Below are 13,444 nucleotides of genomic sequence, written 5' to 3'. Positions count from 1 at the left end.
TTGCTTGGTTATGTTTTATAAAATTTTGCGAAATATTTTAGTGTGCAAAAAAAGAATAAATATGGTTTAAAAAATTTAAATACAATTTTTTAACAAACATAAAGTTTCTGTAAACGAATATTTCAAAGATTTATTAACTATTGTGTAAACCGTTCAAACAGTTGATAAAACTAATCTTTTTAAATAACGACGGTTATTATCTACAAGTGTCTTATACTTATTGCTTACTCAGCAATTTAATCTTGTTTATCCAAACGATAACTTTAGGAAACAAAACTACTGATAAGGAATTAAAGTGTATGGAAGAATATCAAGTATTTAAGAATAGTACATACATATGTAAGTATGTCTTTATTAAATGAATATAATATTTTGCCTTTTGCGTTTCAATATACAATTGCGAATAGCAACTTATCTCTAAATCAATTTGCTAACATATAGGAAATGAAATTTTGAGAGAACACAAAAATATGACTTTTTCACAGAAAATCTCATTCATACATGAAATATCCACTTCTGTGTGGATTTGGAAAACTCGGTTTAAATTATCTAACATCTACAGATACGCGATACAATACTTAGTCCTCCTTCTTTTCGGCTGCTGGTTTCGGCGTATTTTCGATTGCTTGCTGCTCTAACGCAGGTGCCACAGCTTCAACTCTCTTTTTCGACGCTTCTTCCTCCATTTCTCCGGAGAAACCAAACTCATTCACACGCTTGTAATCAACGCGATATTGCCAGCGCTGATACAAGAATACAAAGAATATAATATCATCACGGAAACATCCTAACCTATACATAGTAGGCATTTTGATCACAAAAGCAAATATATCATCTATAAATGTGTTGAGGAATTTATATGTCATCATACGCCACGGCAAATGTGCTACGGATTTTAGTTTATAGTTGATGAACAACTGAGGCGTCATCATAATGAAGCCAAATGTTAATAGGTAACCATATAGCATATTCAGCACAAATGAATACCATCCCTTGTGCTGGTTATACACTAATGAGTAGATAAAATATCCAATTAGCAGAGGGAAACATGCCCAACCTAGGTATTTGAAGGCAAGATTGTCATATTCTTTTGTATTACTGTCCGCGTATGAACCTTTATCTTGGAAACTAATTTTCGGGAGTATGCCCAAAATTTTCTGGTCAGTGTTGTAATCGATATCGACAACTTTATGGATTTTCCAAATTTCAATGCCTAATCCTATAAAGCATGAAACTCGAATCATGAAATTGGTTTCATTGTCCAGAACGTAAAGTAGCACAATTAACGACTGAAATACTCCAAAGAAGACGGAGCGCACTGAAAGGCCCTCCAGAGACTTACGGTTGTTCCAGAACTGTATATCGTTTTTGAAAGCCAACAACTCAAACACTGAATGCAAAATTGATATAGCAATTGTGAGTCCCAGCAAATATATATTTGTGTCAAGGAGTGTTTCCTTCAAAGAATCTTGATCTTCATCAGACTCCTAAAAAATTAATGTGTAATATTATATACATATGTATAGATATATATATATATAATATTTCAATTTACAAAATTACCTCAGGAGCGCCAGCTGTCATTAGTTCACCGAGCATATTTCCACCCCATTTGTTCTTCATTTGTTGTGCGGCATATAATTGCCATTTGAACATACTCAAAGGTTGGAAAGTTATATGCAAATCTAAATCGGGGGTGGTCTCATTTATCGGAAAATATTCACGTTGCAAATTCCAGTAATCATTGATAAATACAATAGGCAAATACGTTTTACCACCATCTACAAACTTGACATACTCATCTAAAGGTGGTGGCACTGTACCCGCAGCCCAATTGGTTTGATCTACCACTAGGTTTATAGTTATATTTGGATGCCAATGTGAAACTATGGTATCTTTAAGGTTTGCTTGTTCCAGTTCTTTAGCCAATCTTTCTTTTTCTCCTCCAAGAAGATTATAGTTGCGGTTAACGCGTATCCGCTTGTATTTATTAAGAATTCTGTGCTGGTAACCCATCATTCCTTTTTTAGCGTAATTATCTGCGTCCGGGTCAGGACTATCTCCAGCACGTGTAACAAACGTGTGCAAATAAATGCTGCCATTGTTCATCAACGATTTGGATGCTTTTACTTTTAAGTTATGCGTATAAATACCATCGTGTTTTGGTCCCGATGACCAATCGCCATATACAAGATCTTCTTGCAACCATATTAAATTCGATTTTTGTTTAAAGTCTACATCTTCTGCATGTTCCGACAGCCAAACGTGCAAATCAAAAAGAGTACCATTTTCAAAATAATTCCATGCGTTCACGCGCGGAGCAAGATTTGCTGCTTTTTGCTCAGTTGCATCATTAGTTGCCTGTTGAGGTCGGCGGAAAAATGAACTAATGAAATAAATAATAAGAGCACGTAATATCAATGATTTTGTCATTGCAAAGAAAGACTCCATTTTAGAGGGTTGCCGTTGTTGTTGTTGATCTTGATTGGTGTGGTCAGCAACACCATCAGCTGCTGGTGCCAGCTAGTTTGGTTTTCAAAATTATAAATCAATTAATAGTATATAATCTTTAATTAGTAGGATTTCTTACCTCGCCATTTCCCTGCGCAGCTGGTTGTGGCTGTGCGTCAGTTGACATTTTAAACAAATAAACTTTAAAGGCGAAACTTCTAAGATATGTGTTAGTAACGATGTTCTTCAATTGGAGAAGTTCTGAACAAATGCCTCCTCTGGATATATGTGTACGATTTTTTTACCACATGACCTTTTAAGTTAATTTTTTTCAATCAATTCCCACGACTATGAAAATATGATGTGGAAAAAATTTGACTTTTGTAATGAGGCAGTGCTTCCAATTTAAAAGACAAAGATTCTTAATAGAGCTGCCATTTCTTTTGCATCTAAAATTCCGGAAAAATTTATTGAAATAAGACATATGAATGAGTAGAGTCTTCATTCCTGTTACATATTTGCTCTGGTGAACAATAAATGGGTGGAATTAAATTATATTAGAATAAAATTTGAAGCCCTTTGCCACAAAATATGCAAAAGATTGCAAATTTTATAATTTTTTAAAACAAATTCTAATAATTGTAAGATATGAAGCAATCATTGATATCAATAGTAAATTGTGAATGAGACATGTTTTCATGACTTGGCAGTACTTTAAATAAAATGTCAAAAATTTCCTGCCATATCAAAAATTTCCCTTTTTATTTCTTTTCTAGCATTTCTCTACACGTTTTTGGAGGTAAGATTATTTCTGTTTGGAAAATTTGTGTTTTAATATAAGTTTTTATTCAGAAATAATAAATTAGATATTTTCACACATACGATAATCGTGTGAGGTAATTGTGTTGTGTTTTTATTATTATTTGAGGTATAAAGTGAAAAAGTTTGCACGATTCCAATTCTAACCTATAAACTCACACGTCACAACTCGTTTTTCGATAATGGAAATCAAACTACAATTATTTGTTTGTGATATTTTTAGATAGACGAGCAGAATGCAGATTTTCGTCAAAACCTTAACTGGTAAGACCATCACCTTAGAGGTCGAGCCTTCTGACACCATCGAAAATGTCAAAGCTAAAATCCAAGACAAAGAGGGTATCCCCCCAGATCAACAGCGTTTGATCTTCGCCGGAAAACAATTGGAAGATGGTCGCACCTTGTCCGACTACAACATTCAAAAGGAGTCAACACTCCACTTGGTTCTGCGTCTTCGAGGTGGTATCATTGAACCTTCTTTGCGCATCTTGGCACAAAAATACAATTGCGATAAGGTAATCTGCCGCAAGTGCTACGCTCGTCTGCACCCACGTGCGACAAATTGCCGCAAGAAGAAGTGTGGACACACCAACAACTTGCGCCCCAAGAAGAAGTTGAAGTAGACCACTGGAATATGGAAGATTTCGTCGTTTGCGGGGGGAAAAATGCGTACAAACAAACGCATTCTCCTTTTATTTTTTTCTATGTGTACATCAGCTATGTATGAATTGAAGTGAAAATTTTACTTTGGAATTAGCATAAAATAAAATCCAAAAATAAGTATTTTTGTTTTTATTTCGGGAGTGAGAGAAAACATGTGGTTCAGTTGTTTCCGATCAATACTTATGTTTTTCTAAATAACTGTCTGCTAAAATACTGGCATCAAGCATCCTTTGATTGTGCTACGCTCGAAATTATAAATGCGAAATGGGAGAACATGAGCACTCTTACTCTAAAGTACAATAATAGAGACGTGGGGTACGACGATACACTGAAAATGTGAAGGGACGGTAGACGAAGGGCAAACCTTACTTTTAAAAATTTCTATCTAAAAAGATGGATCATAAATAGTAGTAAAATTCGACCAAACACATATCCACTTTGTAACTGTTCGTATTAAACTTGGTATATATGTACATGTACATATGTATGTATATATAGCTCTTAACTCAAAAACAAAAATTGTATATAGTAAGTTCTACCCGCTTATCAAATAAAATAAAATACATAGTTTTTAGACAACCGGTTTAATACCATCTCAGTTTTTTCTCGGTGAGGTTATTTCATATAAATATGTTTTATCCAACAATCTTAAACATTTCGCCCACAAATCTGAAATGTATGGTATTATACAAAATTACATATACATATAATTACTTTAATACATTTCATTTGTCTCACTTTCACATCGACTACTTGAAATGTGAAATTAAAAAATTTAGAAGTAAGATATATATATGTATTTACTAAGATATATTATATCGCTTATTTCCGCTTCCACTTTTACGCAAGTGTATATATATGTATGTATAAAATAGCCGCAGGATGTGCTATTAACACATTTATTAATAAATGGTATGACGCTCATATAGACAGGAATGTAGCAATGTCAAACTCCCATATGAATAAACAGAGGTATCTATGACTAAAGTTCAGACACACCGAATCAAGCTTCTACAAAAGATACTTCACAATTTTTCAATCGAGCAATCGCACAATCGTGGTGCATAACGCTAATGTATGTCTGCAATGGCGTTAGTACTAGTCAGGGATAATGTACTAGTTGAACGGCCATACTCAATGTTCGAGTAACGGAAAATTCTATTCCAGTTTGCCTATCATGGCCGCCCATTGACGAAAAAAAATTGTCGTTGCTACGACATCCGCCCTAAAGAGAATTTGAGGACATGCATCTTAAGCCAAAGTTGAATGTAGGTGAACTTTTGTATATCTAAACTTATACCATAATTATGTATTAATGTTATTTAAATAAATTTCAATTATTCCAGCCGTTCATGCCAGCTGTTTTGAGTTGGCAATACTAAGGGCAACTGTCATTTTCAGTTTTTCACCGAGCAGCTGTCTCGCTTTCGCATGGAGGAAAAATTGCATGTTGTGAAATAAACATTCAAAAATGTATGTGAAATATTTGTGAAAATAAAGTTCGGGCCAAATGATTGTGCATACTTATATGTGTAAAGATATATACGAACATATAAATATGTACGTATATATTTTAAATTGTAGTCATAATTAATATAAGGCAAATTATTTTTAAATTTAAACGCACAATTAATATCTACACTTATTAGGAGGACTGGAAAATTCGAGAGGCACTCGCTTTAAGCTTCTTCCTTTTTAACGAAATGCATGAAATGCACGCATTATGTTAAATGCAGTATAAGCCTAAGCAGTGTTTTTAATCTCCCAACCTAGCAACGAAGAAGCGTCAAAATATACCAACTTATTAAACATTAATCGTCCTGTCAGAAATCCAATTAGACGGACAACAGGCCGGGGTTCTGAACGAAATCTGACAATTGTCCCTCGTAGGATATCAACATTTAAAAAATAGCACTTCCTTGTATTGGAAAGGATAGTGGACTGACAGGTTATAAAATAGGGTATACCATGTTGAAACGACTGTAGGGTGTGATAGTGAGCGATTGTGAATTTACGTTTATATGTGTGCATCGTCGAACTCATACAAATGACCCGACATTGTACAATATACATATGTACGACCAATAATTAAACAAATCGAACCTAATTTTCACAATGATTTTCAATACATGTTCCATCTCTTTCCCGTATTTGCCTAAATGCAATTTATGGCGGCCATAACTATGTGAAATTAGGTATTTCACAACTCAAATTTTCGATGATGAAATTGTCTTGTATAAATCCAAAACCATGTCAGCAATGGATCCAGTACGAGTAAAACGGTTTACAGTTCATTTTTGAGCAAAACTTTAAGCGTAGTAAGAAGTTTTGAATTTAATATTTGCAATAATTAAAAATAAGAAATAAATTTTCCATCACAGAAAAAGTTTCACCATGAGGATCACACGAATTGAACCCAATCTGGTTGCTTTGGCCGAGAAATATAATGTGAAAAAAATGATTTGCCGTAAATGTTATGCTCGTCTGCCTCCCAGGGCCACCAATTGTCGGAAGAGCTGCGCCCTAAAAAGGAATTAAAGGATTTTAAATAATTGCTTATAAATACTGTGCCCAAACTACCATACACATATGTATATATGGAATGATACATATACACGTATAGATATGTTTAAATATGCACGTGTAAAATGGGATTATAAATTATACTACCGTAAATACTACTGGAGGCAGTCCCACACAATGAATGTTTAGAATAAAATTTGTGATCAAACAAACACATTAAAAAATTTATATATTTACTTGTTGTATAAGTATATTTTTTACTTTTTGAATAAAATTTTTTACTATAAAATATTTAATATTTTATATAAAAAGTGTCAATGGGAAGTCCCTTTGGTCTTGGGATTTGTAATAAATAGTAAACTGTAATATTTGTTTACGTACATAAGATCAAAGTAGGGAGTGGCATCTGTGATTATATTTTCTTTTAGAAAGTGGGCGGGACTCTGCTCCTTGATAGGCTTTATGCACATATTTTACTAACTACAAACACAATATCAACCAAACTTGTTGGAAACATTTCTTTCTAGGACTTTTTAATACAGTGTAAAATTGGATTGAAATCAGATAATAATCACGTACACCACACATACAAAGGTTATGTTGAAAATACTAACTCGCTAAAAAGATCATCAGAAGCATACAATTTTACTCTAAGAAAGTATAAAATATTTAGAATGGGCGTGGTTTTATGGTTTGTTTTTCAAGTACTTGTGTTAGTAATTTGTGTGTGTAGACTACATTACTGGTTTATACAATATATCTAAAAGGCTTTTCGTGTACGATGGGATTTAGATTTTTCGGAATTTGACTCTAGGCTTCTTAACTTATGATTTAAAATAAAGAGCATTTGAGTTTTTGCGCTCTTTTCACTAATCTAGCTGGTGATTATGCCGTTCATGCGAGGAGTTCTGAGTTGGCATTACTGAGAGCAATGGTCATCCTCTATTTAACACGGAGCAGCTATCTCGTTTTCGCATGTAGGGAAAGATTGCATATTGTGAAATAATGGTAGCATAACAATTTGGTATAAGACTTGGTATATATGTGGAATTAAAATTTGGTTCTAGCCAAATAAATAATATATGTCGGTGCTTATATACATGCATACGTAGGGATATATCAATAAGAATACAAATGAATAAAGAACTCAAACTAATTTTTAAATGTTAACGGACCATTTTATGTAATTATCGAATTGTTAAACTCTAGAGAGATTTATTGTAAGTTTGTTAAGGTAATTCCATTAAATCGAAGGATCTATCTATATATTGTACTTCATTTTTGTATGTAGGAGCAGTATGTACCTAGCAGCGAGAAAAATTGATTTAGTCAACAAATATACAATATACATATGAATAGTACATACTAATAGCTATAAATTCCTGTCTGAAATCCAACTTGACAGAAATAATTGTTTGTCTATTTTTTGACCGGTCTCCGAAAATTGTCACTTTGTAGGTTATCAACACGTAAAATAATAATATCAGTTGCTTGAATAGTAAAATTTGAAAATGGCTGGCTCAGGTTCATACAAGTTGAAAAGCAGTTTAGAACTAATTGACTCGTTTGTAGGGTGTATTTAAGGTTTCACAATAGGCCTTCATACATTTTCCATCTCTCACCAGCATATGCCTAATGCAAAACTATGAAATTCGGTATTTCACAATCTGTGATTTCAGTAATGGCGAAATAATGTTGTATAAATCTGAAGGCATGTCAGCAATGCAGCCAGTACTCGCAAAACGGTTCATACTTAATTTACGAAAAAAAAATAAACAAATTAAAAAGTTTTTGAAGAAAATAAACTTATATTCAGTGTATTAAAATAAATTTTTTCAATAATAGAACATAAAACTTAGATTTCTCACCTCTGCAAAACTTCCAACATGAGGATCCGACGAATTGAACCCAATCTGGTTGCTTTGGCCGAGAAATATAATGTGAATAAAATGATTTGCCGAAAGTGTTATGCTCGTCTGCCTCCCAGGGCCACCAATTGTCGGAAGAAAGACTGTCATTCCAGCGATCTGCGCCCGAAAAAGGAATTGAAGGATTACAGACCATAGATCAATACTTACTTACAAGTACAAATACTGTGGACAAGCTACCATATAAATATGGAATGGTACCTGTACCATATATGCAGCAGCGTGTGTTTGAGGAGAAATTAGTATTTTAATTGTGGTGTTTTTAGTGGCAGTCTCGGACATGCAGTACCACTTTGAAATCAAATTTTGATTTTTGTATATTCAAAAATATATATCAATTCACTTCACACTGAAAATCATATTGTAATGTTAGATTAAAAGCTTTATTGTATACTCGTATGTATCTGGTGTATATCTTTATTGATTAACTCTTTTAATAAAAGCATATACAATAAATATTTTTTGTTGTTTTGGTTATACTTTCGTAAAAAAAAATATATAAAAAAGTAATACATTTTGAAAATCTCGCTGTACAAAAAATGTGTAATAATTGTAATATTACAGTTATAGGAAATAGTAAGCTTTGTTTTATGCTTCTGAATATTTTTTATGTGTACCACGAACAGTATGTTGTAATAACTGCGGTATTTCCTGTTTACCTACTAATACTCTGGTGAAGTTACTGTTTTCGCAATGACAACGACTACCAAAGCAGCTCTTCACAGACTTCCTTATTTTTCCATCATGAAGACTTCAATACTTTTTTTTTCAAAATAATTAAATAAAAATGTTTTTTCGTCGCTGTGACTAGTTAAATATTGGTTATAGCACGACTTGTGAAGTGCGGTGTGCTATCGGTTAGGTATGTATGGTATGTGTAAATACTCCGTTAGGCACAAAGGACCAAAGATCGCAGTAACAATCTATCCCACCACTATTTAATAGTCTCCGTATACTACAAACTTCTTACTTGGTCAATTATATACTCGGAAGAGACAGAGGGAGTGTGAAAAGCTCACATGTGTGCATTAAAACTAAAAGCATGATGAAAAACATTAAAACTGTCTTTACTTGTGCGCTTGAGGCACGTGTTAGTCATATTTTTCATAAGATATTATATGAGTAAGTATGTGTTAACTTTGTGGAGCTTTATTAAGTTAAGGCTTCATAAGCTTTTACGAAATATTTGTTCCACATACATGAACCGGATACAACTATTACCAATCCTTAAAAAGCTTTGTTGATGCCATAATATTGCTTTCAAATTGCTTTTATGGCTTATTTTAAAAATACTTTCATTGATTATATGGCTAGCTGGGTGGTTGAATCGTGTATTAGTGGGCGGTAAGTCGTATGCAAGAAAAATATGGTATGTGCATGACATCCTGCTATAGAAATACATAAGAATAAATATAACAAGCTTTGCGTGTCAGTAATACGAGTCTGAAAGAATTTTCCTTCGTAATTCGAAGAGATTTATATAGGATCACTGCTCGTACTCGCCTATTTAGCGATTAATTGAGCTTTCATTAAAGCTTTCCCAGAATGGCTTTCAAATAAATAGAAGCAACATAAAATTTAAAACCGTGATTAATGCATTGTCAATAAATAAAAGATTACAAAATATAAACAACATAAAAACGAGGGGACACAATGGGCCGAACGCAATGCTTATGTAAGCGAAGTAAGCGTACTTATGTACACTCGTTTATGTGCCCATCTCAGTTGATTTCGCGGTTATCTCAATCGGAAATAAAAAATACAAAACGATTAATTATCGCAACGCTCGAAGAGTGCACAGAGACGACAGGTGGAATGTGGGCGTGCTTTGGAGGCGTGGCGAGTTGGATGCTCAACGGAAATTAATTAAATATCTCACAAGCAATACAAACAACAACGATACACAAACAACAATATTTTTGTAACAACAAAACACTTTTGTTGGGCAAACAGTGTGAAATTGTAAAAATATCGAGAAACAATGAATTGATTGCGGCCGGCGGGGGGTAAAAAACAATAAAATAAAACTGAAAGCATGGAAACGGTAAAGTAGAAAGTAAAAAAAAAACCAGATAAAATGATAAAAACAAAATCAGCACGTTCTGGCTGTACGTGGTCCCGGTCAATTATACTAATGCACTCATTAAGAAATTGAAAACAGCGGCAGAGAAAAATTAATGAAAGCCAAAACAAAAAAAAAAAAATAGACATAAAAAATTGCAAGCGAAAACTGTCAGATGGAAGAGGTCAAAAGGATTGCCATATATTTCCTATACTCGACGAAGTTACTAGTGAAGAAGAAGAAATATGGCCATTGCGCTAAGTGCACTACAACGCTACACTCGTAACGTGGAGTGGGCACATTGGGAATGCACAAACTTGTACACACACTACACCACTAAAGCTACAGAAGTAATTTACAAAACAAAAAAAAAAAAAAAACAGTAAAAATGAAAAAAGGAAGCAAGCTTTGGTTGTAAATCGCCGCTATGTAAGGGAAAGAGGTGGCAAAAAAGTTTAAACCTGCATTGATTTTATTTTCTATAAATTCTGTGTGTTTTGCTGTGTCCCAAAGGCAGCTGCTGTTGCCGAATAACAAATCAATTTCTTTTTGGTTGAAGTAAATTTAGAGTTAAAATATTTTCTTTGCTGCCACTTAAATAAAATGGAGCTCAGTTAATACCTATTTTAATAATTCTTTCATTATTTTTAGAAAAATTCCGAAGAGTTTACGCAGTGCTAAAAATCTAAGTAAATATTGAGCTCTTTTTTAGTATTGAAGAACGTTGAAATCAAGAAAGAGTAAGCAAGTGAAAAGTGTAAAACACAATTAAGCACTAAACAACAACAAAACATGTAGTAGTCGTAACGCTTCGTCGGAACTAACGGAAACTAGCGTGGCGTTTTTTTTTGCTGCTGTCAAGTACTATTGCCACTACTATTACTAATGTTTTGCCAATGCTGCTGCCATTCGCTGCTATACTTGCAACATGCAACATGCAATGTGCAATTGCTAGTGCCACAGCTATTAGGTACACTGCTGCGCCAGCTGTCACTCAATCGATTAGTGCAGTAATTAGTTGAGCGCGGATTAAAAGTTGCACAAACAATAAAGTGCAAGTTTGTGTGAAGAGCACAGCCGAAAGAGCAAAAGAAAAGCGCAAAAAAATGGTGCGAAGAAAAAATCTCGAAATTACCGTCTAGTTGGCTGGGCGTTCGTTGGCAATATTGAGCGAATGCAGCGCGTGGAATTGAGCTGAGTATTGGGTATTGAAAAGTGCAACTTTCAAATTACTGAAATTAAAAATGTTGCAAACGTAATTGTCGCTGGCGTCCGATGGCAAAAAAGTAGTATTAAGCCATATTTACGTATTTTATACATTACATAGATGAATTTCACTTCATTTTTGGATTTTATTTTTTTTTATCTCTCACGTCTTCTCCTTGACTCGCTTCCAGATGTTGTTGATTTTCGTGCAAATTGAGGCATTTTATAGCGGGGAAATTGCAATTCATTTCAGTTTAACTCAGTTTAGTGCGATTGAATATTCACTGATTTCCAGTGGCTACTTGATTCGGCCACTTCATTTGCTCACTTCAGCGCAGTTGGGTGCCGGCTGAGGTCCCACCATTGCGTCTGCTGTGTTTTTGCTTTAGTAATGATTTCGTTAGTAAGAAGTTGCAGGGATTTCGTTAACATCATTCATCTACAAATATATATTATATATACATATTTACATACAAACTACTTTGCTTTGTTAGTGTAGTCACAGCTGTTAATGCAAATCATTGCCTAGTTTATGTACGTGTCATCGCTTGGATCGCTGCCCTTGCAATGAATATAACGTTTGCCATGAGATAACCACAATATTCTCAAAATACTTGTATGCAATATCGAAAAATTTAGTTAAATACCGAACATATAATTAAACAAGAAAAAGCATTATTAAAGATCGTTAACAAATATAGTAAAAAAGTTTTCCATACAAAAACTTGGCTTTGATTGATCGGTTAGTATGGCACCTATATGCTATAGTGGTCCGATCTGAACAATTTGTGCGGAGAAGGTAAAATTGCCTTAAAAATAAAAAAAGATATCTCGTCAAATAAAAAAGTTCCGTGAAATGAGCAGCTATTTAGAGAGAAAAGGACGTGTGCAAAATTTCAGATCGCTATCTCAAAAACTGAGTGGCAGCTTTATATGTTAAAATCGACTCAGCTCAGCACGCTGATCGTTTTCGACGTTTCCTTCACTGTTTTACAAACTACTTGGTAAACTTAATATACCCTGTTCAGAATATAATAAGTCAGGTTATCATGATATTCATAATAAACCCAGCCTATAGTCATTGCGTAAAAAGTGGTTAATTTTGTTTAATAAAAACAATTCGCCATACAATCGAGACAAAAAAACTGGTGTTTTAATGTTCTTCAGTATATACGCCACGACTATTCGTTTGAACACATTCCAAATTGATCAACGAAATTTGATTAAGGGGTTACAAGGGTTTCGCGGCTTAAAAAATTTTATTTTTCATTGTTTTATTTATTCTACAACATCTCTACAATATTGTCCTAAATTCTCAAGCTGATATCATTAATGGTTTTGGAGAAGCAGCTTTGAAAAGTTGCGCGCTCGGGGTTAATTATATAGTCACTTAAAAATTTACAAGGTCTTGCCGCGGAGTATTTTCTTTTGTTCAATTACAACAAATTTGCATGTTTTTGTAAAAACGTCTGCCATAAAAACAATTTTCACTTTATTTGATTTTTCCCTGTCTCCGTACCTAGTTAATGGTTTTACTGGTAGAAATTCTGCTGTCAACGCGGAAGCACCTTTTTTCCGAGAGACTGTATATTTTTCTTTGAAAATTTCACAAAATCTTTATAAAATATGTATCTTCGGAGTAATAAAAAGTTTGAATATAATATTTAATTTTTTATATGAAGAAAAAATTATTGAATATAGGGCGGTTTTTGCTCGACGAAACCCATGTAACCCCTTAAGAAGCTTACCATCGTATTAAAAGGATTGTTTGTGTCTAAACTTTTTTATGCAT

At 33.7% G+C, this 13,444-nt stretch overlaps 2 protein-coding genes and 2 long non-coding RNA genes across 6 annotated transcripts; 2 read left to right on the top strand and 2 right to left on the bottom strand.

The window, feature by feature from the left end:
- Positions 1-317: 317 nt before the first annotated feature.
- On the bottom strand, positions 318-2,847 carry LOC106627606 (putative lipid scramblase CLPTM1). Its single transcript, XM_014247780.3, has 3 exons — positions 2,591-2,847; positions 1,564-2,523; positions 318-1,487 (listed from the first exon to the last, which is right to left on the bottom strand). Exons 1-3 carry the CDS (start codon positions 2,636-2,638, stop codon positions 579-581), a joined length of 1,917 nt encoding a protein of 638 aa, XP_014103255.3. The 5' UTR covers positions 2,639-2,847; the 3' UTR covers positions 318-578.
- A 295-nt stretch (positions 2,848-3,142) lies between these two features.
- On the top strand, positions 3,143-4,050 carry RpL40 (ribosomal protein L40). 2 transcript variants are annotated; one of them, XM_014247781.3, is made up of 2 exons: positions 3,143-3,250; positions 3,494-4,050. In XM_014247781.3, exon 2 carries the CDS (start codon positions 3,507-3,509, stop codon positions 3,891-3,893), a length of 387 nt encoding a protein of 128 aa, XP_014103256.1. In that variant the 5' UTR covers positions 3,143-3,250; positions 3,494-3,506; the 3' UTR covers positions 3,894-4,050. The 2 variants fall into 2 exon arrangements, with proteins under 2 accessions (XP_014103256.1, XP_014103257.1); XM_014247782.3 differs by lacking the exon at positions 3,143-3,250 and adding an exon at positions 3,251-3,347.
- Positions 4,051-4,994: 944 nt separating this feature from the next.
- Positions 4,995-6,747, top strand: LOC118680082 (uncharacterized). 2 transcript variants are annotated; one of them, XR_011395587.1, is made up of 4 exons: positions 4,995-5,201; positions 5,280-5,406; positions 6,129-6,251; positions 6,315-6,747. It is a non-coding gene; the product is annotated as an uncharacterized lncRNA (long non-coding RNA). The 2 variants fall into 2 exon arrangements; XR_011395586.1 differs by having other exon boundaries at positions 4,997-5,201; positions 5,280-5,493.
- An 886-nt stretch (positions 6,748-7,633) lies between these two features.
- LOC138856129 (uncharacterized) lies at positions 7,634-8,544 on the bottom strand. The gene is made up of 3 exons (XR_011395180.1): positions 8,325-8,544; positions 7,823-8,208; positions 7,634-7,760 (listed from the first exon to the last, which is right to left on the bottom strand). It is a non-coding gene; the product is annotated as an uncharacterized lncRNA (long non-coding RNA).
- Positions 8,545-13,444: the final 4,900 nt, after the last annotated feature.

Source organism: Bactrocera oleae, chromosome 3 (assembly GCF_042242935.1).
Source record: "Bactrocera oleae isolate idBacOlea1 chromosome 3, idBacOlea1, whole genome shotgun sequence".
Taxonomy (NCBI): domain Eukaryota; kingdom Metazoa; phylum Arthropoda; class Insecta; order Diptera; family Tephritidae; genus Bactrocera; species Bactrocera oleae.
The sequence above is the reverse complement of the archived record's forward strand: the minus strand, read 5'-3'. Positions and strand labels throughout refer to the sequence as shown.

What these genes read in the sequence shown, in the direction of transcription:
- LOC106627606 (XM_014247780.3), bottom strand. Translation starts at nt 2,638, where the DNA reads ATGTCAACTGACGCACAGCCACAACCAGCTGCGCAGGGAAATGGCGAG. An exon ending in CTGCGCAGGGAAATGGCGAG is followed by an intron (nt 2,524 to 2,590) that starts GTAAGAAATCCT and finishes AAACCAAACTAG; the next exon opens with CTGGCACCAGCAGCTGATGG. An exon ending in TGACAGCTGGCGCTCCTGAG is followed by an intron (nt 1,488 to 1,563) that starts GTAATTTTGTAA and finishes TTAATTTTTTAG; the next exon opens with GAGTCTGATGAAGATCAAGA.
- RpL40 (XM_014247781.3), top strand. Translation starts at nt 3,507, where the DNA reads ATGCAGATTTTCGTCAAAACCTTAACTGGTAAGACCATCACCTTAGAG.